At 32.3% G+C, this 25,399-nt stretch overlaps 2 protein-coding genes across 2 annotated transcripts in view; both read right to left on the bottom strand.

Moving 5' to 3' along the window:
• Positions 1-12,788, bottom strand: part of LOC106717297 (CUB and sushi domain-containing protein 1) — a 51,648-nt gene extending 38,860 nt beyond the window's left edge. Inside the window, exon 1 of the mRNA XM_014511121.2 lies at positions 12,521-12,788. Within this exon, the coding sequence (XP_014366607.2) occupies positions 12,521-12,605 (85 nt within the window). The 5' untranslated portion in view covers positions 12,606-12,788. The remainder of the gene's footprint in view (positions 1-12,520) is intronic.
• Positions 12,789-21,061: 8,273 nt separating this feature from the next.
• Positions 21,062-24,126, bottom strand: LOC106717003 (melatonin-related receptor). Its single transcript, XM_014510689.2, has 4 exons — positions 24,111-24,126; positions 23,773-23,979; positions 22,155-22,324; positions 21,062-21,754 (listed from the first exon to the last, which is right to left on the bottom strand). Exons 1-4 carry the CDS (start codon positions 24,124-24,126, stop codon positions 21,062-21,064), a joined length of 1,086 nt encoding a protein of 361 aa, XP_014366175.2.
• Positions 24,127-25,399: the final 1,273 nt, after the last annotated feature.

The following is a 25,399-nucleotide window of genomic DNA, read 5'->3' as shown; positions in this document are numbered from 1 at the left end:
GTTTATTTTTTCTCCAAAATTATTTTATAATAATGTGGACTTAATTTGAGATTATTTATCGATTTTTTAGATTATTTACTTTTAATTAATAATGAGATATACGACGGACATTTTGCCAATGAAAAAACAATATATCCCAACCAACATAAGCCAATATGTCTACACGGATTTAGATATAGATTTCTTTTTACTTCTATTATTTTCTAATATTTAAACGAACACACTTTTTAGAATTCTGTCGCCGGGAAAAAGCTTAATATTTCATAGAAGTTAATCTCTATCAAAGTTTATTTTATTTTATTCATATTCACATCAATAATTTGTCTTTAAATTATTGTATCCAAATAACTTTCTTTATTTTGCGAAATTGCAAGCAATAACTGTCCCGTCTACGTTTTAGTTTACTTTGCCATATAAAGTAAATATAATCAAACCGTCAACAATACTAATATAGACGTCCCAGGAGCTACAGCCGTCCCACACGTTGTTATGTAATATGATTGAAAAACATTAAATACACAATTAATTATCTGAGTACAATTTCAAGTTCAAGTTAAATAAACAAAAAGGTGCCTTTATACGTTGGAGTAGTCAGTTAGAATTAACATTTAAAAGCGTTGGCGTATTCGACGCTCATCAATTTATGTTGCCATTCTTAATTCGCCTTGTTATCCGAGTATCAGTTCGTTTTAATTTATTTTTCAATTAGGAATGTTTTTCGCATTTACTAAAAGCTTTTTGTTTGTAAACAACTCGTTAGAGTATATAAAATGACGCAGTTAATTTAGCTAAAGCTCGCTACACACTTACAGTTTTAACTGCACAGTTAGACCTGAACAATATAATAATAAATAATTAATAAAATAAAAATAAAATAAAATAAAAATGTATTTATTTCAAGTAAATCTTTACAATTAAGTTGCCGGGGCTTCCCAAAAAGTAGTCAAGAGACACTTGTGTAGGGAATGCCTCGCTCTTCCAGTGTACATAGCAGTTTCGATTTACATTTTAACATAAAGAGTAAATAATTTTTAATTTTAACATTTCTTTGTGAGATATGTAGGCAAAATGTGAAATGTCAGTTAAACTGTACATTTCTTAGTGTTGCCTAACTGAAGGTATGTTGCGGGTTTGAATAGCGCATTACACATGCGACATATAATAGTGCCTATTCCATGTGCTGCAGCTAGCAGCGCGTTTTCACTTTGTATAGCAGCCACGGTCGCACCAGTGAAAATGGTCACTCGACTCGACTGTACGCAAATGCGATCAAGGGCGGCAGCAGTCGCGTGGATAGTAGTTAAGTGGAAGCGAAATATCCCAGACAAAGTGAAGTTTCCTTATTATTGGCGCAATTAAATTCACATGCATTCTCACTTTTAAGTTTGACGTTATAAGTGTCTTTATCTAATCAAATAGCCTTAATTAAAGGCTGAGGCGACGATCTTATAAATAATTCGCATAGATTCTAAAGTCAGGCGACTTACCTCAATGAAGTTCCGTCTAATAAACTTTTTAAAGAAATAAAAACAAGTTCGTGCAATGGACGTAGCCTTGGTAGAGTTTATTCAGTTTTATCGCCTTATTTTTCTATAAGTATGCCGAGAAGCAATCATGGGAATTATTTGATATAAAGATTTTGTTCGTTAGGCATACCTCTCGAGATAAGGATATTGTGATCTACTCAGTACGTAATATATAAAAAATCGGTTCAAACTTACATATTTAAAAACGGTATACGGCAAAACGGTAAAGTAGTGGGAGCACAAAAAGAAAAAAGGAAAACATTTGTATCGACAGTAACATACCAGTTTCACATACGAATGAAAAGTTTGTGTTACACAAAATGCGATTTAATAAATTCTATTGTGCGGTTGCGACACGGTTGCGACACGGCGAGAGCAAACGCCGGTTGTTACCGCCACACAATTATCATCGTCAATCGCTGTTACAGGAGTAATTTTTATTAATTAAAACTCGGAACTAGGCTTCATAATTCTATTCGTGGCTTTATAATGATTATTGAAAACAAACGTTAGATAAATATAATTCGTGATCTGTGATCGATAGCAAACTAATAGCATTTATTATTTAACAAGTGGGATTGAATAAATTCGAAACAGCAACGACTAATTTATTTTTCCGAGCTCTTTTATTAACATCTTTCACCACGGTCCGGGAATATTATTGAATGTAATTGATCATAAAATCTCGATATTAAATCCCCTAGAGAAATTGTATGAAAAGAAAATATTGAAATCAAATATTTTTTTCATCAGAATAAGCTAGAAGCCGTTGAAGGTCGAATACAGACGACGGCGGTTTTGGAAACTTTTCTATAAATAGTACTTAAGCTGAAGATAAAAATTTAAATGGCTGTTATAGCAATTTAGGATTTATTATTGGGGTGTAAACTTTAATAGTGGTCGTTACGAAGTTAAACTTCACTCAAATGTTTGAATGTTCTCGATAATATTTACAAGTTACATCACCATGTTTTCCTATATTATAATATAGTGTCTTAGCATCTGATATCTAAATATGTATTGTTTTGAAGAGAAAATCTGTTTTATAAGAGTATACTATGATTGATACGGTAGCCCCGTGGTTAACTGCAGATAAACTAGATACTAGGTAATAATCTCAAGGTTAAAATGTAAATAACAATTACAATATTTGCGCGGGAGTTAAATAAAACAGCGAGGGAGGTGTCTTTAATTTATTCTTGTTACAGATTTCGCGTTACACCGCAAAGTAGATCTTAAAGTAGTCACTGACATTATTAACTGGGACCTTGTTCACATTATCATGTTTCCATACCTTTATTAGGATCCTTTAGCAAAGTTGTATAAATGTAAAATTTATTTAACACTTTTGTAACAAATAAAGCTTTCCAGTTATGCGGTTAAGATAGGTTCTAGTAACACATTTTAATTACTTTAACGACTTGCGATGGTAAAGTGCGCTTAATAATTGGAAGGTTACTGTTGTAAGTCCAATTTAATAAATCTTAATATTATCGTACATTATTAATGTTTTATTGCTTTTATAAACAACCTGTACGATGGATACATAATTAATATATAACTATATTTACCTCACCCCTAATGGATGTAAAATAACGAATGTAATCATGAACAGTATTGCAGTTGTTCCCCTCGTCTCTTTTGTGTGCAAGGTCAACATTGCACGAGCCAAAGCCTGACCGTTGTACGTACGAAATGATTAAGTTCTCGTGTAACAAACAGGAAGCGTCTGTCCCTATTGCAGCTTACAAACAGTAAACTTGTATTTTGAACGCGCTCTAATTGTTTTCAACGAGGTTCTTATTATTTGTTTTAATTTTTAATTGCTTAATAGAATAGTGACCCTGATTTTTATATTTGATGGCATATTTGAAAAATATAGATTCCTTACATACAACATTGTAATTAAATACAACTCGTTGAAGTCTTTTGTATCAGTGTTAATCATCAGGTATTATAATTTGAGCGAGATTAATAAGAATTAAATTTAAAAAAAAGTTGTAGCATTATTCCTATAGATAAAGTTTACATATCATGTTTTAAAGTAAAGAAACGGCTGCTTAATATTTAAACCTATACTTTGACTTTTAAAAGGCTTTTCTCTGAAGAGAACGAATTTCTGTAAACAGAAAATAATTAATTAACGAATTAAAGAATTGACGTAATATATCATATAAATGGCAACGGACCGATCACTTATTTATTTTAACGATAAACATCAAATGAAAAAAACACTTAAAACAAATAGGTAAGAGTTTCTATATAAATTAAGTGATGTTAAAAATATTGCAATTCGTTACAAAGTAACCGTGGGGCGAGGGTTTTGTATCGTTACGGTTGGGGTCATAGTCGCTCATACGCCGCGTCCACCACACACAGCGCCGCGCAAAACGGACAACACGACGACCTTCATTCACTCGCCACGGCCGACGCCGAGACAACATATGTACATTCGATGTAACCAGTCTTTTATAATAACCTTTGAATGTATTTTATAACTTTATAAATGATATTATGTTTTCTTATATTGCAAAAAATAACTGATACTTTATAAATTTTGATTATCTATTCATTTAACTTATTTCCTTAAATATAATACATTTTATAAAAATATTAAATATTTACAATAATAATTTTAATAATATATATTTATTTTCGTTCATATACTCAGCTTCACCATCTTCATCTTAAATATATTAATAGACAACTATAGTTATATTGCAAAGTATCATAACATAAACTGTCAGGTCTAACAGTATACCTTATATGTTTTAAATTAAATATTTTATTATTAACTAGCTTTTACCCGCGACTCCGTCCGCGCGGAATAAAAAATAGAAAACGGGGTAAAAACTATCCTATGTCCGTTTCCTGGTTCTAAGCTACCTGCCCACCAATTTTCAATCAAATCGATTCAGCCGTTCTTGAGTTATAAATAGTGTAACTAACACGACTTTCTTTTATATATATAGATTTATCTAAAACTATGTATTTAGAACGCACTAAATATGATAATTCCCTATCATATAGATTAAAACACTTTTACATTTGAAATGGCCGTTGGGTATAAAAGAATGTAAGATAATTTGCAACGGCCTGTATAACTGATACTTTATAACGGTGTGCAACAGTTTAGCAGCACTCGTACCGACAGCAAGAAACCGCGGGAAAAGTTCTCTCACCTTGACTGAAGCTCGTCTGGTATTTAGGTAATTTAAATGAACAAGGTCTATTGAATTGACCAATATTAATAGATTTACAAAAAAATTGCTTAATAATAGAGTCACAACAGTAGTAGAGCCTACAACAATAACCAAATGGAGGGACTAGATCGACCTCAATTAGAGTATTATGATTGAGAAACCACAGCTAAGATAATATTGTTTTGTCCATTCCCAGTCTCTTCTTATACAAAATAGATGGGAAGCAAAAGAGAATTTGTTTGAGGAAGTAACATCCTTTTTAATTTTATGTATCTTCTCATCTGTTCAATAAAGTTTATTATAACATCACATAATATAAAGATGTATGAGGATCGGCAAAACTGTGCCGTAAAATAAAAAGACATCATTGCCAGTTATTTTTATTCTTTGAAGTCAAAGAAACCAATGATATAAATCAATTACACCAGTAGGTAGATAGAGGCTATAATGGAAATTATAAGCATGTCCATAAATAGTGTAGACTTTCTACGATGACGTCAATGTTTGGTGTATTGTAACCTCATTCTCAGATAAAGGCCTTTCACGTTTACATTTCAATTCTTGAAGGTCACACTGATTACATTCGCAAACACGTTACAATTTAAACGAAACAAAAAATAATCGTTTAGGAACTTTTGTAATAGTAAACGTATAAAAGTGGCTACGGAAGCTACTATTTATTATAATTTTTATGATAATAATTTACTCGGCTTCCGTGCAATATATGAAAATCTGTTTATTATAATGTACATTTATTTTAATAGTGCAAAATGAATATTACGTATTATATTTCTTACTAATGTTGTTGTATTTTTAAGTAAGTAAATAATCACGACTTTATAAATATTACATTGTTCTTTGGGACATTTTATAGCTAGAATTCATTTTGAAACTAAATTTATTCAATCAACTTCGTAGAGAAAATTAAAGTCTCGCTCGTGGGTTTTCTTTTCGCCTTATGATGAAACTGTAAAACCTCAGGGATAACAGTAATTACATTTGTTTTATGAAACATTAACTTTGTATGATTCAGCTTCTAAAATAAAACACCTTAAATATTATTAATTAATTTTTGTCTATATTGCAAATGAATAAGTTTTTTTATTTGCGAATCTGAGAATATTTTATTCGATCGTTATTAAAAACAGTCAAACCTATTTCTATCTAAGTACGTGGACATTATAATTTTTGAGAGTTTATAAATGTTACATTTATAGGAATGACCATAGAATTAGACTGTCATGACACTATTATCAATACTTATTATAGCCTCAAAGCGAATGAAAGGAATGATATACAAATAAAAGTGTTACTCCAGTGGAATCCTACAGTTATGCTATCTAAAAGCGGTAGTATATAAAATCAGCCCACTAAGTCTATTAATATGAACCTTGTTAGTACCTGGTTACTACAAGTCAGGCAGTAAACAGCATCCTGCCTTATTTAAGTTAGTTTGTATTGGTTCCGTGGCAACATTAATAAGCACAATATAAAATAATAAACCGGTCTTTGATATCACTATGTCGGTCGCGTAAAGATGTTGTGGATTCAGTACACACGCGGAATAAAACTTATTTAAAAATAACACAAACAAAATTAGAAAATTGACGTATTTTTACATAATAAACCTAAGGGGAAAATATTTACAAGGCTAATAGGCTAAAACAAAAACAAAAATCGCAACTTTTTGAACCGAAAGCAATGATAAAATACGAAAAAACTACATATACATTTAAAAGCGAACTTTTGTCACTGTAAAATTATCTTACCCTTGTATTAACTGTGTGTTTCCACTGTTAAAAATGTATGTATGTTTAGTGCTAGTGGAATCTCACAATTATATTTTTATATAAACTGGTTGTGTTAAGGTCAGAATAACATTTAATTCAGTCGTTCATATTAAATGCCGTGGAACTGAAGTTATTAATGAACACATACCAGGCACAAAAGCCATACCAGGCGTAGGTATATGAAATACCTTACAATATTTTATATTTCAATAGACATCGCACAATATTGTTCTTTTACCTTTGTTTTTACTTCTATATTATTTTAGCGACGCTTTTTTGGCTCACATTCATAAAGAAATGCTAAGCAGCGAAGAAAACTTTTAAAATTTAATTTTCTAAAAATTTAAATATTGGCTTTTTCGACTCAATATCGATAAATCTAATTAATATTAATAAGTAAATATGAATTCGATTATTAGAGAGCTATTAACATTAAACAAAGAAACTAAAAAGTCGACGACAACCCTATTTCAAACAAGTAAAAAAGCGTCACTTACGTTAGTATATAAATTCAGTATCAGTTCACATCTAATCGAGACAAGACGACGTAGAGAAAATTGATCATTCAGAAACGAGAGGCTTTTCGCCCGCGGCAAGACGGATCACAGGAACTTTCTCTCCGGCGCCTACACCGACTCGTTTCTGAGCCGGCTAGACAGCAAGACACCAACGTTTCCCATGAATTTAAATACACAATGTAGTGAAAATTAATTCAGAGAAGTTATTTTCTCTGGATTATGTACACTTAATTTACGAGTAATTGTATAATCTCACTAATTTAAAGAGCTTAATTTGGTTTATAATATTCTACATAGTTTAATCTAATTCTAGTTTAATCTGTTAGATTCCGAGATCCCTCAGTAAAACTGTTTACATACAGATTTGAGGGTCAGTGTGTTTTCCTAAGATTACCATGTACCTTTTATAATTGTAATAAATAAAAATAAAAAAATGAATAAAAATATTTCATAAGATATATGTATATAATATTTATGGCAAATATATTGTAGTTCAAGAAATTGTATCGTTTTATTATTGAATTTAATTAATTTGAAATATTGAATCCACGAAAAAGCAGCGAAAATGTGAAAATATAAACCGTGTTCCCAGTATTTCAATTAATTAACCGTCTGTTTTCATTGAACTCAATTTTATTAGCTGTCCGAGAGCACATGACTGTAATTTTCTCATATTTAATTTTTAATATACGTGTAATATGAAACTGCACTGAACTGACTGCTTTGTGTCAATTATCACCAAATTTAATTTGTCTTATATGTTAGAGATATTAATGAAACTGAGTGCCTTTTAATTTATATGAAAGGTTTTTCTGTTCCCGTCTTTTACCAATATACACAAAATAAACACTCAAATTTTAAGTTCTCCTTTGCCATTCTTTTGCACACAAACTTTTGCTCTTTGATGTCTCTATCACTGGTGCTACTTTCAGGCTTTTAATACTGGTAGCTAGTAACTTATTCATACGTGATGCAACAACACACACGTAATTTAAATCTTTGCGTTATTTATTTACGAGTCAATAATTACATTTTGATCACGACAGTCCTTTGAACAATGATAAATTTTGTCAAAGGAAATTATTAACGACGGCCAACGCGTTCATTAATTTTCCACCGAAATTGTTGTGAGAGATTATTTCGCGACTTTGATTATTGACAAACGGACTAGACAAAAAGTCATCCTTGTAGCTTAATAAATTGTGTCATTATTCGCGGCGGGTGAGGTAAAGAGGAAAATTACACGTGTGCATATCACTTACGTAAAATTGAAACATCTTTATGACCGCACGGACTCAGAAATTTACACACAAAACGAACACACTAAACATGTGCAAGCAAGTTTAGAACTTATTGTTTGTTTTTATTTGAGATAGGGGAATGCGCGCGTTTAACACGTCCTGTCTAATAAAATCAAAGTTTCGCTACGATGCGACTGCATAGAGTTGCGTGAATCTGAATTACGTCACAACACGTAACGTTGTTCTCGGAAGTCAAATGACGCTCGAGTGAGGGACACTAATTAACGAATACTTTTACGAGCGCAGAACACGAATGGTACTTCTGGAATGGTTAGAGCTCGTAGCAATGTAGTTTGGAGTAGACTATTGTAGGAAACGAATTTACAGTGAGGTACCCTTGCTGAAATCAGATAAGCACAAACATATTTTAACTGTCTTATTCTTTTCATACATTTTTTTCAACGAGTGTTTTAATTTCTCTACAAGTGGAAATACTGGGTTATAGTTTTACTTTGACTTAAAATTTCGCGACACTGCTTATATAAATTTTATACCATTGTATGATATTATTAACAAAAACATTTGTTTTCTGCTTGTTGTTAAAATTGTTGGAAATTACGAAAATGATTCAGAAAGTTATACTTTTTAATGTTTGACTGAAACATATACATATATATGTATGCAATGCCATATTGTTCATTGCTTAGCAAATGAATTAATGTCATAATTTATCATTTATATTCAAAAGTTAGAAGTACATTTGACTTTCACTATATTAGGAATTATTAAAATTAAAAAATTTACAGTGCACCAACATGCCGCTGACGGATTTTATTAAATAGTTAATTCACTTTGCTGCTTCGTTGGATTATTTGCTACCGTTGCTACCTTGGAAAGATATACCGGTGACTGCTACAGTAATTAAAGGAGACTCTGATTAATTAACTAGATTCTTATAGACCCTAACGGTGAGTTTACACTATCGTGGCATCTGTATTACAACTATACTACGGTCTCTATCTCTTTGGATATAACAAACATGGTCCTGTATGTGTGTGAAGATAGTTTAAATTCACAATAAGTTTAGACATTTCTTATTCGTTTTATTGCATGAGTTTGATTGAACGGAGGAAAAGAACATTTGCTTGTTTCTAATGGTCAAGTTAAATTCATCTAATAAATAATCTTTGCGAGCTTTTATTAAATTTTATGTGTACTACTATTTTCGCGCTAAAAATAAACAATTTCTTTCAATAAATAAACCTGTATTCGTCAACCTACGCTCAATCGTAACGTATCAAAGCCAAAGAAATGTTATAACTTTCATCTAATAATTAATTGAAAATTACACTACTTACCCACAGAAGTGTGCTTAGTTTTTATTGACGTGAGTATTCAACAATTAAAATGATATTAGCGTCATATACGTTGTCATAGAAGACATAAGGATTTGCAACACTAGTCTACCTATATATTAATGTCAACCATCATCATTACTTCAGCCTTTACCAATCCGTTATTACTGCTATTTATGTACCAGCCTTCTTGAGTTGTAATAGTGAACTGACTGACCATTGCAGGTCTATTATTTAGTCATTTAAGTGTAGGATCGCTTCAAATTAATCGGAAATATTTCAATTGCAACCTTATTGATCATCAACATTTGAGTATATCTTCGATAAAACATGAATCTAAAGCTTTCAAAACTTTTCAATATTGAAAAGTTCTTGTAACTTCTGATACTTGTGGTATCGTGTGACCTTTATCTATTGAACGCCAAGTCGCGTACAGTTCTATTTCTTTGACATTCCGCGAAGTGGAAATGATAAATACTTTAAAAAGTGAAAAAAGTACGTGCGACCGACGTAGTCAGAAATAAGCTCGTCGCGCTAGTGGAAAAGGAGTCTTAGTAGTGTAATGTTAGCAGAGGGTCGCCAAGTCCCGAGGTACTTAGCGTCGCGCCGGTTCGCTTGTGGGCAGAAGACCGGCTGTGTATATCGATCAGTGGAACGTGTCGCCCGGCTTGCGATCGCGTCGTGCTAACTGACCACGCTTTGTCACACACACTATGGTTGTTGTAACAAAATTTTAGTTAGAATAAATATTATGAAGTTTAGAATTATAAGTATTTACCGTATTACTGAGAGTTACGAAAATCTCGTTCTTATTGAGTGGCCAGTTTTTACTATTAATTATGTAATTTTAATCAAAATTATTCACCTGAACTCCAATATGGTACTCGGATAGCTCTAACAGTACGCATTTCATTCTTTACATAATAACCGCTATAAACCAGATACATGCGATATTAATAATATTAATCATAGTAGTAACCATAGTAATCATGACTAATCATCAATCAGCAGAGTCGAGAAGGAATAAGGTACCGCTGAACATCGTAAGTCGCAAAAGCCACTGTAAGGAACACATCACTTACTAGTTATGTTAATGTTCAATCGACAACCCTATAGGTGGTGTACTTAGTGGCGGCGCAAGTGAAAGCAATCGAACACGCGACACCGCATGCCGCTAGTCGACCGACCGATATAATTATATATTGTAAGCCGTTTGATTTTTACAATGAAAGGGAAACCTAAAGATACTTTATGGTCTTACTAGGGCTTTTGTAGCTTTACCGATGTCAATCAGACAAAGGGTCTACCAGGATAGTAAAAAATTAAATGAAATTGAAACACCGATACCTTACTATTTAATACCTTCTTTTTTTTTGTAACAATGGTCTTTTTGCCTTTGTCTTTTTTTACATTTTTTATTTTTATTTTAAAAGTATTAGTTTTTGTGTCCATTATTGAATTAGTAATTTACCAATTTAAATAAAAATAGAATATTGCTGTAGTGTGAACGTAGAATAAATTTCATACTTTAAATGAATAGACAGTTAATTATCACTTACTCGTATATACACTCAAGTAAGTCAGGCTGTTTCCTTGTATTGGGGTTTATGTTTTATGCAATAATCTGAAGTTATAAGCTTAGATTTTATTAATATAATCTTCATTTTCTTACGGAGAAGTATCTAATTTATGCGCCCATAGATAACTCATGTTCCGAGAAGTAGGAATAATTTGTACACGAGAAGTGCTGGAGTAGAAAACTTCAAAGGTTAAGATTAGGACATAACAAATCAAATAACACGTACAGATTTCATTAGTTATTACCTGAATTTAAAATGTACAATCTAATATATAAAATTCTCGTGTCACAGTTTTCGTTCCCGTACTCCTCCGAAACGGCTTGACCGATTCTCATGAAATTTTGTGAGCGTATTCAGTAGGTCTGAGAATCGGCCAACAACTATTTTTCATTTTTTTTAACTGCGCGCGGACGGAGTCGCGGGCGACAGCTAGTAGTCTATAAAAAATTAGATTTAACTGAACTGAACTTTTAATCTTTCCAGTCTAAAAAGAACGTGAAACCTCTAACATTTAATATGAAAGTAAATCCCTATAACAAGTCTCGCTATTTATCAAACCAAATCGATTCTTCGGTTCCGTTGATGGAGAAAACTATGGGAACCAGTTATAGTTCGCCATCTTAGTTATGCAAATCTAGTCAGGCAGGGCATACTCTAGAAATTTGTGAGGAAATTATTAACGATTATCATTAACTTAGTTTTTAGACTTCAAAATTGCCTCACTTCAATATTCGACTTTAGGGATAAATATAATAAGTCCTATAATTGTTAATACGAGGATTAATATTTGGTTTTGTAACTTTACAAAAATTCAACAAACGAAGAAGGTCAATGATATAAAGTACGTTTATAATGTTGATGACTTCATTCGCGGTGTTGTTTCGATTTGTCCTTTTCTTTTTAAGAAATTTCGCTTTCGTAATATTTTACTTTTTATCGTGTGGTGTATGCATTTTAATATCTATCCTTGTCTATACGTTGACAGATTTAATAATCTATTCAAAAAGTAAATTATTATCTATTTCAGGAAAATCTCGTTTGTACTTTTCACAAAAGTGTAGTTCGGCTAAAGGCAGTAACAAGAACGATATGAGTCGAGAAATCTCCAATGTACCTACATTTATAAGCTTTGTGATATTATAAAACCTAAGAACCGGTTATTCTTAACGTAAAAACTGTTTTTGTAAGCTTAATATTTCCTTCAATTATCCGACTAACAAAAGTCCGACAAATAGAAACTTGTGCGCATACTTTCAATATTTTCGCATTACAAAAGGAAGGAGTAATATTTTCATTGTTCGACTCACCTTGGGCCAGAGCCGGCACGAGGGCAGCGCTCCAAATAATGAGACATACACACAGAAACATTTTACGATTGTCTCTTTTTATCATAACAAATTATATGTCAAAAGTATTCCGTCACTTATGCATATTATTCTGCAAAGCACAAGCACGTACACTGGCACTGAGATCCTTGAATTTATAATTTCCTTCGAAAGTAAAAGTTTCCCATTTGAAGACGATATATGCGCGGGAGATCCGGGTTCAAGTGGTGAGTAACAGTCATGCGCGCGGGGCCGAGTGGACTGGCGGTCGGAGTCGGCGCGGATTGCGCTGCCCCCACTTCGCGACCGCCTTTCACCGTTACAATTCGTAACCCAAAACACTGTTGAGCAAGGCTATATGACGATTGACATTCAACAAAAACGCCTCGCTACACGGAAATAAGATATTTACAAGATTAATATAACACTAGGGTAAACGGACAACTATCGATTTAACGACGTTTTGATCCATTGATTCTGAAGACCATGTGCTTTTCAAATTGATTTACTTACCTAACTATTGGTATTGGATTCGTTTGAAGTTAAATTAATTATTATTCCATTTTAATACTCCAATATACATGAAAGTATTTTGGTGATTTTATTGGGCTGATATTTTGAACAAATTTTTTAAGGAAGAAAATAAAAAACTTTTTTTTCTTGTACCAATTTACCAAACCACCGTTTCTTTTTTTTTATATCATAAGGTGGCAAACGAGCAAACGGCCACCTGGATTCGCCGCAATAGCGAGGCGACCGTAGCCCATAGACATCCGCAGATGCAGATGCGTTGCCTACCTTTAATTAACGGAGAAGGGGACGCACAGAATGAGGATATTTCCTGTGCGTCCTTTCTTCCGCCAAATCCACTTCCCCTTCCCATCCTTTCCTATCCTCTTTTCTCAGAGTTGTCTTTTTACAAATACATACATTTACATTTTCATAAATTATCATACCTTGCAGTTAATTAGGCATCATGGGAGATTTTTTTTACAATTTGAGTTGGTGATCAAAATGAAGGTACAAATAAAACTTCTTTGTGTGACACATAGAGTTTATTAAATATTTTTCTAAATGCGTTTTAAATAAGAATGTTTAGTTGAAAAGTTTTAACAAAAAAATCATTTACAAAAATGTTATTTTTTCAATTTAAAGTTTAACGCCATGCACGAACAGTTCCAAGCAGTCGACAGCGGTGCGATATCTTATTATTTTTGTAACGGTGACAATTTTTGCATTGGAGCCAGCAACACGTAGATTTCTTGAAGCTGTTCGTGCACCGATGACGTACACAGATTAAAGCCAATAATAATTAGTGCCGAAAAATTTATGCTAAGACTTAAAATAAACAAGATTAAAGTTCTTTTATTTGTAAATTTACAATTTTATAATTTCTAATCATTATCAGAGCGCTGAACAATTTGCTTATTAAGAAAACTGTAGATAACATTATTTTGAAAACAGGTAATTTTACAATATTTTTCCTTATTTTTTCAAATTATGGTCTATGATGTCACAAAGCGGCATGATATTATGTACAATCTTATTTAAAACGCATGATACATTAATTATTTAAACATACATTTATTAACAGCTACAAAAAGGAAATAAATTTTTGGCAAGAAAGTAAGTTCAGTTTGAGACCGCAGATAACATTTTGTGTTGTGATTTTTTTGTTAGTGTAAAGTTTTCTCTCCTTGATTTTGGTATAAAAATGACTCCGTGTAATTTTATTTAAAACTGCCAGTTTAGCCCTCATTCGCACGGGCGCTTTTTTACGCGTTAAAAAGCATTCAAATAGAACGAATGCACCATTTTTTGACGCAAAGTGTTGCTTTTTGAATGCTTTTTGGGCGAACTGAAAAAGAGTGTTTTTGAAACGTTTGTCGCCCGAGAGCCACTAACGCCGAGTTTTGAAGTTGTCAAAAATGCGCCCGTGCGAATGAGAGCTTAAAGATAGTTGAAAAATTACCAATTTCGACTCATTTTAGTACATTGAAGATGACCAAATTTCTTGTCGTTTTGAAGTTGTCAAAATGATCTATATTCAATCGAATTGCCAACATAACAGTGTGAGACAAATACAGTTAAATGTATCAAACACATCAATTGAAAATCTTAAAAAAAAATGAGTTTAATTTCACAACGAAATTACTTTTTTGCCAACCTATTATAATATATCTTAAACATTCATACAATTTCTATGACAATATAATTTCTATAGTTCGCAACAAAATTTGTAAATAAAACGTTTGAAACTAAATTACCACCAGACTAGTAATATCTTTGGTTATAAACTTATTAAGAAATGTATAACATGTTATAATTTAACAGTAATATAAACATATATGTAAATAAAATATTTGTATAAATAATACATTTAGGATAAAAACGCTACATCATATAAGTATAGGAGAATCATAATTCAAATTATGTAATATTCAAATTATACTCTTTGGTCAATTACTTTTTGAAAGTTCTTTTGTATATTTATCTCGATTAACAGTCTCCAGTAAAATGTAAGTTTTAAAATATACTAGAAATACCTGTATATAAAAATAGTTAACGAAGGAAACAGGCGTGGTATCGTTCGCACCATTTCTCATCAAATCTCAATCATTCTCATCAAAAATATATTGTCATTTTAACTAAAATAGCACTTACAAAATTTGAGGAATATTCATTTTTTATTTAATACCCATATATCCTGTATGAATTTTCTATTTCTTGGAAATATTAAATTTTCTATTAGAAATTATTAGAAAAATAATTAACTTATTACCTTGTATTATAAAAATTTGGACCAGGTACTATTTTTGGACGATATAACATATTTATAACAAAAATATGGATTGCAAAAATATATTTTGAGATGTTTGATGAGTTTTCAAAGCGACATGTGATGGCCAATAACTCTAGACATAATCGTGACAAGAAAAGTTCTTACTACTTGACATTGTCGAGATGTGTCAATTCGTATCCGATCGCACAGTCGCGCTGCTGTTTACTCACCACGGACGTCTTTATTCTTGTGATAAAAAAATAATCTCAGATAAATATTTACGTGACTATTTTTTTATAAAACAATGTTTAATTTACTTTAAAATAGAAAAATACTTAAGGGACGGATATGTCCTGTAAGAATGTAATTGAAAATAAAAAAATGTAATGCCACTTCTTCGAACGATTAAAACACAAGTTTAATAAAAAAGTGTCATAAGACATGAGTTCCTACTGCCATAACACCCTTTCAAAAACATACTGTTCTTTAAATTTTTCAAAGAGAATGGGGTAATCCGCGTGAAATACTGTCTTCGGGTAGCATTTGTAATGACTGGGGCTAATTATTTTATTTAAAATTATAAAATATTACAACAAAGCATAAGCCATAAGCCTCACATGTTCTCATACAAACTTTCATTCCCTATTGTTATTTCTTTAATTTTGGCACCCACGATTTATATTAAATTAACAGCATAAAAAGTGAGTTTCAATCTTCTAACTGTAAAAATGACGGTAGTTCCATAGAAATTTTAACTCCCACTTTCAACCCCATACAATCTTTTTTTTTCGTTGAAGAGTGGCTACAGGCTCTAGACTATCTTTTACCAAATTTCATTTAAATCAGTTCAGTAGTTTTTGCGTGAAAACGAAACAGACAGTTACTTTCGCATTTATAATATTAGTAAGGAAGGATTCATGACCAGTAAAATGTCAAGCAGATTATACAATTACAATGTTTACAACTAGTGTACAGTCGGGTAAAGGCAAACCTTTGTCGTTAGCAAATTTATACGTTAATCAAATATTGAAATTTAAAATTAAACTGCGTTACAAAATACACTTATTTGATACAATATCATAATCAAAAAACCTAATAGGAAAAAAATCCCAATGGCCCAGTGATCAAACAGGATTAGTGTTGTTTTCAAATATTACGTTCTATTAATGGGGGAAAAAACTGAAAGCTCTAAGTAGGTGGTGCTAGTGCCAGGGTTCCTTCTGTCGTCTCTCAAATTTGTAAATCGTTATTCGCTAAGTATTTTAACGAATTAGGGTTTTCGTACATAATCTACTCCTCGTCCGCCCACCACTACCCCCCCCCCCTTTAATCGCCCACCACTACCCCCCCCCCCCTTTAATCCCCCACCCCCCGCCTTGCAATCTTGCAATCGCCGCGACACACACTCGCCGCCGCGGAAGCATCCCCGCCGCCGCGGAAGCATCCCCGCCGCCACAAAAAGTCTTAATCCATCTCGAACGGCGACTAAAATTACAGTTTTTCTCACTATTTAAAAAGCGAAAAATCAAAGAACAATATACAAGTTATTATTAAATACACACTAGCTTTTGCCTGCGACTTCGCCCGCGCGGTATAAAAACATGTTAAGTAACATAATTTCGTAAAATTAATTTTGTTTGAGAACTTTTTGTTAGAACCAGTTTTGTGCTATTAGCAGTACGATTAATACTTAAGTACTTAATCGTATAATTAACTCATTCCTTTCATTTGCGACATGAATTATGAGACTTTTTGGATGTTCATGCGTAATTGTAATTGATATTATTTTTGTTTGCATGTATTTTAGTACTTGTACGTGGTCTAGTTGGCTAGACGCGATTGTATGTGTTGCATTGAATGGATAGGTGCAAAATTATGCATCGCACGCGGTCCAGACAGCTTGTTAGCATGCCGGTGTTACCTCGTTTAAAGAGAAATATGGAGTTTGGTAGGTAGGGCGCGCCCAAGGAGCTGGGTATTGGTAAAGGGTCTTGCATTCTTCTCCAAACTACAAACTTGAGGCCTGGACAGGAATTGTAATTTTGGGATTGCACTACTTTATCTACTTGTTAGCACATACAACTACTTCCAAATAATTACAAACATCTAGAATCTACCTGTATATACCTGCACTTATCCTCAGTACATGCATCCAAAAGTTAACCACAAGCAGTTATTTACCTGCAATCGGCACAGGTTCAGATGAACCTGCACTTACCCACAACGATCTACATCCACCTGCACTTACCTGAAGTCACCTAAAATAAACATCTCCCACCTGTTATAACCCGTGACCACCTTCAATCTCTTACAATCACCTGTATTTACCTGTCTCCCCGTACATGTATCCACCTGAAAATCACCCAAAGCCACCAGAAACCTTCTTATACGTCCAGAATCTACCTGCAACGACCTGCAATCCCCCACAACCACCAGAAAGGACCTGTAACGACCAGAATAAACCTGCAATGATCTGCATCCACTCTCAATCACTTGAAACCACCTATAGCCAGTAGCAACCTGTTTTTCTTTCCATTATCACTATCTTTGATGAAAGCATATGTTTAATCTTCTTTAAGATGAAAAAAAATATTTATCCCGCCTGTACTCGTTCAATTTGAAAATTTCTTAAAGAACTAAATAAAGATCGGCTAAATGTTTTTTTTTACCGTTAACTGTCATCTTTATAACCATCATAAAACTCTAAAATAGCATAATCAATATTTTACGAGATATTGATGACTACAGCCAAAAACGATGGATTTCTTTTCCCCAGACTAATGTTAATATAAGCTATTTTACAAAGCTTTCTACTATAACAACGTCTACAACTACTTCACTTATACTCTATTCATAAAAGTGTTTTCAAGGTTTGAAAAAATCAAGTGTATTTTAATTTTGAATAAAACCATTTAAATAAATTAAAATTAAATCAAAACTATGAAAACAAAAAACACAAAAATATAATTATTTTTTTCGTAAATATTGCGTGTTTTAAATCAAAATAAATGATCAAAAGAACAGTTTAGGATTATTCAATTATTTGTAAATAAATTATTAAAAACATTCCAAAGAAAACAATAACTGTAAAATAACCGTAGGATTTAAAATTTTCAAATACGTCTACTATTAAATTTTTTTTTTGATAATACTTAAATTAAAATTGTTCATGTTAATTTGCGAATAACAGTTATCCATTTTCGAGTCCAGGTCATTCATTTTACGCGTTATCTAAATGTCCAATTCATTGCAATGTCATCGTGATTGTTTAGCGATATTTTTTCACTATTACTAAATAAATTACGTCGCATAATGCAAGTCAAAATGCTTCCTTAAAATTACTCTGTAACAATGTCAAACCTCTACCTTCTACACTACAGCTAATTTTTTTTGTTTTTTGTATTTTTTGTGTTTTTTTTTAGTTTTAGTAATTTTTGTATTTTTTTTTGCGTTTTTAGTATCTTTTGTAATTTTTTTTCGTTTCTAGTATTTTTTTTGTATTTTCTTATAGTTTTTGTATTTTTTTGTATTTTCTTATAGTTTTTGTATTTTTTTTTTGTATTTTCTTATAGTTTTTGGCTACTGTGATATAACGTAGTAATAAATATATTCTAACCTATTGACGCAACAGATGAGCAGGCATCCATAACAACTGCCTATCATTCAAAGTTACGGGCCTGTTATATGTACGTTAATTTACAAATACATCCATAAACCTTTCGCAATGCAACCCTCCGCTTTTCGCATGCAAACATCTTTCACTTTTCATTTCACAGTCTTCATCATTGGTCCATCTCAAAGGAGGGTGCCGAACAAACTTTCCTGTAATTCAAGTTAATTTATATGCGCAAATGCATTTAATGCATTATTTTTGCGCGAAATCGGTATCCGTCTTTCATGCAGACACTTTTTTATGCGATTCAAATGTATATGTTAAATTTAGGTTATTAAATAATTTGGCTTATGCTCTATAAATACAATCTTGAAAATAGACTTCTTAAAAGCTATTGTGCGTCCAATCCAAAGTATAGAGATTAGAAGACAATATTTTTAAGATAAAGACTCTTTTTAACATTTAACATTCATAAAGTCAACCTCTAAAATAGCGGGTATTTAAAAAAAGAAAAAGAACTAAACATTTATCACATATTACACTTCAAATGCAATCGAAAATAGGAGTATGTCAATCGCGTGTTTTAAAAAATATACAAATTGGGTAGAACAGAGATATTTTGTGAATTTTTCTGACCGTATTTACATTACAAAAAGGTTTACTGTTGAATAAAAACGTTTTGTATTTGATCGTTGAACGATATGGAATTTCGCCCATTTGTAATTGCTTTAACAAATTCATTCACAAAATGAATTGTTGTATTCCGACACTTTATGCCTATTGCTTTATACTAAGGTCTCTAAACATTTCAATGGCTGACATCGGTGTAACCAATATGTGCTCGAATCGTATTATGAATGACGAAAGTTTCCAGATGTACGATTTGCCAATACAAATTACAAACGTGCGGTATTCACGACCGATCGCTGATATATTAAATTTATTCCCATCTGTTAAACATGTTGAAAATTCAAAAATAAAAAATTTAATTTTCTCTTTAATTTTTTTTCAGAAAAATCTAAATTAAATTTAAAGCTTTAGATAGGACCCTTCATTTGCTATATATAAATCGTTAAATTATGTGTTTGTATAGAATATGAAATAAATATTATAATCAAGAAAATATTTTATATTTTTAAGGATGGTCTCAGTTTACCCGATGATGGTCCTTAGAATAATTACCCTTTTTCCAAAAAAGTTTCAAATTCAGTTATAATAAAATGCAAAAATGTGAAATTTTGATCTAGGTTTCTGATATGTTTAAATATTATTTAGATAATTTCATACCATGAATAGTAAATAAAGATATGTTGCTTCGGTTAAGAAAAAAATACAAGACAGTGTATACACAGATTACTTCAATATATACTCGTTAATGTATTCGATTTATATATAATGTAAATACTACAGTATATGAATTATATATTTCTATATTCGTGAGTTTACACTGTCGTAACACGTATAAAATCAATCTTGTAATGTCTGGTTCTTCTAAGGAAATTATAGAAATGACCATATATTTTGCACACGTGTTTCGGTAGTGAAAACACACTACCTGCACACCGCACTTCATACCAACTCTAATAAAATCAATATTTAAGAACAGTAAGTATTCGTATACATATATCGAGATCAAGTGACTTAATGATGTGATCCAACATATTTTACACAATTATTTAACAATGACTTTGCACTGCCCAAACACACAAAAACATAACATGTTTTTATGTGTGTAGCAGTGGAAACCAGTTAGGAAATATTTAAAATAATATATAATTATAAAAATATAATTTGTAAATGGAATGTTTTTCTCAACATCTTAAATTGTAAATAATTTGGTAGATTGTTTAGGTTTAGTTACATAATGAAGCATTTACAATTACACTCAAGTCACAGATAGCTTTTATTATTAGACTAGAAGAGTATAGGATTATGGACGCACATGTTAAAAATACGCTTATATTATTTCCGTTTCAGAATCCGAATTTGTAGGAGAATATACTTCATATAAATAAGACTTCTTATTGTTATAGATTTGTATGTAAATTTTAGTGACGTTATAATCGGGTGGCGGAAGGTTACACCTGACAGACGGGTGCGGGCGTCTGTACTGGTGTGAAGCAGGCGCTCATAATTCTAGATTCTCCCTTGGAGGGGACTCTGATCTGTCAGAGCTAAGGTCTTGAGCCATGACATTAACGCCCGTGTTGGTAGCAGCCGCTTTCGCAGCTCTTCGATTCCGCGAATAGTATGAGCCTGACACAGTGGTCTTGCAGAAGCAGTAATTAATGAGGAAACCGTAAGCTCGTCGAAAATCGCTACTCAAAGTACTGTAAAAGATGCTAGTTAAAACGGATCTGCAAATTCCTAGCCAAGCGTACTGATAAAACTTCGAGTCTGAGGTTTTAGGAAACTGATAAATAATGATCAAGTAGGGTGTCCAGGTAATAATGTATAGGAAATATGTCAAGATATTTAAAATAGACCGACAATAGTCGTCATCGTATCTTTGGGAACGCCTGTAATAAATTTCATCAACGCCGTGTTTTTTTACATGAAGTGTTGATATTAGAAGGAACGTCACAGTTATAATGCATGGAACAAAATGAAAAAATATTAAAGTATATGCTCTGAAGTTGTAATGACCGTGATGGAGCCGCTGACAATAGTCGTAGTCGTAGCCGTTGTACACTCCGTAAGCAGAAGCAGAAATGCTGGCGCCATACACCAGGAGAATCCCGGGATTGACGGCCAAGTTCACAAACTTACGAGTGTGTGCTGATGAACAACCCATCTGGCAGTAGTTCTCAATCGCCGATAACTGTAGACAATTAAAATATTTAACATTGTTGTGATTAAAAACCTATTATATTAAAATAAAGCAGAGCGACATGACGCGACGAAATACATAAGTACTACGCGGGCTACAGTGCGACCAAAGGAAATCGCGCAACTCATTTTACCATCGACATAGCTAATAAAATAATATACTTCGCTGGTGCTAACTATTCCGCTTACAGAAAAATTTCTTAATTCCTTGCCGCGAGCTTAGCTCCGTGTGCTTTTAATATAGTCAATGTATTAAAATAAAAGGATATTTGAAAAAATAACGTATACAATTACATAATAAAAAATATTCTACAAAATTATTAGTATTTGTCTAAAGAAAAAATTTAATTTAATTACTTATTATTTAAATTTAAATATATTTTAAAGCTTACCATGAAGAACATAGTAAATGTGTAGGTAGATACTTCAGTTATGAATTGAAGAGCGTGGCAGACATCTGGATTGTCATATTGGCCCGATACCAGAACCACCACAGACACAGGCATGACGCCTGCAGTGATCATAAAGTCCGCTACTCCAACCAAAGCCAAGAACACATTACCTGTTAACCCAAAATATGTTGCATTACAATAACATTTTTATTAAAGTTCCACTGAATTTTATAGCATTTTAAACCAAATAACGGTGTAATTTGACTTAAAAAATAACTACCCGGCGTTCGCTCTTTTCAACTAAATTAAATTCATTCGCTTTTATTCCATTTTTAAGTTTAATGTAATAAATAATAAATTCAAACATATTTTAAATCCTCCGATTTTTTTTCGTATTTTTTTTACAGAATATTAAACACATTATAGTAACGCACTACAACCGTAGAATTCGTATCTCATGATACTTATATTAATACGTATTGTAATGTCTTTTACTACAGATAAATAAAATTGGAGTGTCTGTGTGTTATATCTTTTTTTTATATTTCATGTACATCAACTATTTTCGTTTATTATAACAAATTTTATTGTTGAAAATCGACCGTAATTCATAAAAATGTTTAATTATTAAAATATCTTTATACTCTTTTTATTCACATTAACTTTAACTGTCTCAAGTTTCACATTCAAATGTTTACGCGATTTCCTTAAGAGCCAGCGCCGACTTGTAGTCTCCCGATAGTTTGATCGTGTGCTTAATCAATATGAGCGTGTATGGAGCTGCCCACAATTCACCGATTTGGTATCCACGATTGTCTTCAAATTAAATAATCGCCCAACTATGGGCTGACTGCTTGATTAGTGTTGTTGGTGTGTTATGGCCGCGCGTACATTGCCTATAGTATAGACGGCCAACTTTGCAATTAAGTTCATTTACTGCGACGCTTGGTACGGTATTGATGTGCGCGTATAAAAATGGAAATAATAATTCAACAATAAACAGCTATCTTTATGTTATAAAATTGAAAACCAACTAGGGTTGTTTACTAATCGTCCACCGTTATTTAATTTAATATACTATTAGATACGTACTACCAACGTATAGAATAACAGCTAACTAGCAGGTTTTATGTGCTGAAAACTTTGATATGAATAGAAATAAACGACTTAATAAAATATGTTTATTGGTTTTATTGGTATATCAACACGCTAATATAGAGATCATGTCAATTTTATTAATATCATTTTTAAACAGAAGTCACATAATAGTCAATACTGATACGGCCTTCTCAACAACCCAAGTATTTTATTAATAAACTTCATTACTAATAACTTAGGCGACCGTTGTCTTTAAATTCGAAGAGTAAACAAAATTATTTGAGAACAGTCGGCCGATTGTTTGTCTAGTAACTAGTGTATGCACCCACATCCAACCCGACTATTTATTTGTGCCAATGTGCACAGTTAAAACCCAACCCGATCATATTATCGGGCGATAAAAAAATCTCTAGACTGCGCAGACTCTAAAAAGGGATACAAAGTTTTCGTTTATCATCTTAATGTAGTTGTTAGAAAAATAAAACGGAAATATAAATACAAGACTAGAACAAAAACTCACCTTTCTTACTAAGTTTATTCTCAACGAAAAAGGAGGCAATAAAGAAGCCGTTCATTATTGTTCCGAAGACGCATAGAATAAACACGAACATCAAACGACTAACTCTAGACCATTCTTGGCTTAGCGCTATTGGTGAATATGTGCGGTTAGAATAGCCCTCCATAGTTGCGTTGAGCCATGCCATGGTCATGGTAGCTGAACCACTCCCTGATAAAATAAAATAAAATTACACACTGCGACTTAAACTTTACACAATAGACTTTTAAAATATATCTTAAATACATTTTATTGAACTACTAAGTTACATTAAGGCTGAAGCATGAATAAAAAAGTCATACCATAGTACCACCACATGGCTAATGCCATACCTTTGGCTACGTACTTTAATAATGTAAGATTCAAACTTTATGACGCCTAGTGAAGACACAACTGTGCTACTCAGCGTCTCATGTGATAATGCGAACCGCCATAAAGTTTGGATACCGCAGTAGGATCCAGAATACAGATCCTCGGGGAAAATAGGTGTACCCTTTTATACTGCATATGGACCCAAATTATTGCATGTTCGAATTTCTGCTTCTTTATATTTGTACTTATCAGAATATGAATGCAACTAAACGTGGTACACATAGAAATGGAGGCAATGCTGCCACGACGCATTTTAAATAAAATGAATCTATTAAAATAACCTAAAGTAAAACAACGTTCCACTTTATTTTTCAAGACAACTAATGAGCTAATGGCGATGCTGCGCGCGTTTTAAATTTAAAATTAATTGTGACCATTCATTATTTTATTAGTAATTTTTTATGAAAAAAGACATTCTCAGGGATTTTTGGATTTATTCGAGCGTGACAATAAACCTCCAATCAAGAACACCTTCCCTAAATGAAATGCTTCATGTAAGACCGCGCATTTAGGGCAGCCATTTAAGATACTAAATAAAAAAAATGCATTGTGATAAATGGTCTAGCGCGTCAGTTTAAAACTAAAATTCTTAATTTTAATTAGTCAATTTGCATGGTACATATTCTTATGATATTAGATATAGATATTTTCTAATAGCAGTGTCACAAAGTTGCAAGGATAAAAACCCCACCATGACGTTGTCAAGAGGGCTAAAATTTGAAATGTAGACTATTCTGATTGTAATTAATCCACCGTATCTCAATTTGACGTGTTTCCGTATTTCTAACACCCGATTCGTTTTACTTAGTATTTTTACCGGCTATCTTAAAAGCGCGGCTCTTTATGGGGCGTTTCAATTGTGGTAAAATTACTTGGTTGGGTACAAGGTGGGGAAGTTTATGTTTGACTGCCGCGCTCCAGTAAAACCGAAAATCCCCGCTTTGTCTCACCTACTACTACAATAAAAAGTTGAAGTGGCGAAATAATATTAACTACCACTTACCCAGAGATGAGGTTTAACCTCGCGAGCAATATAAAAATATATCTGTACTCCATAATACTGTTATTAATTATGCAAATCTTGTACTGTTTTTATTTTTAAAATAAAATGTAAAAATATTATTGTTACTCTTTATTTATTTTATATATTATAATAGCTTTTGTCCGCGACTCTGTATGCGGGAAATTAAAAAAAAACTTAACAAGTAGCCTATGTGTT

This window comes from Papilio machaon, chromosome Z (genome assembly GCF_912999745.1).
Source record: "Papilio machaon chromosome Z, ilPapMach1.1, whole genome shotgun sequence".
Lineage (NCBI taxonomy): Eukaryota > Metazoa > Arthropoda > Insecta > Lepidoptera > Papilionidae > Papilio > Papilio machaon.
This window is presented reverse-complemented; position numbering and strand designations above follow the sequence as displayed.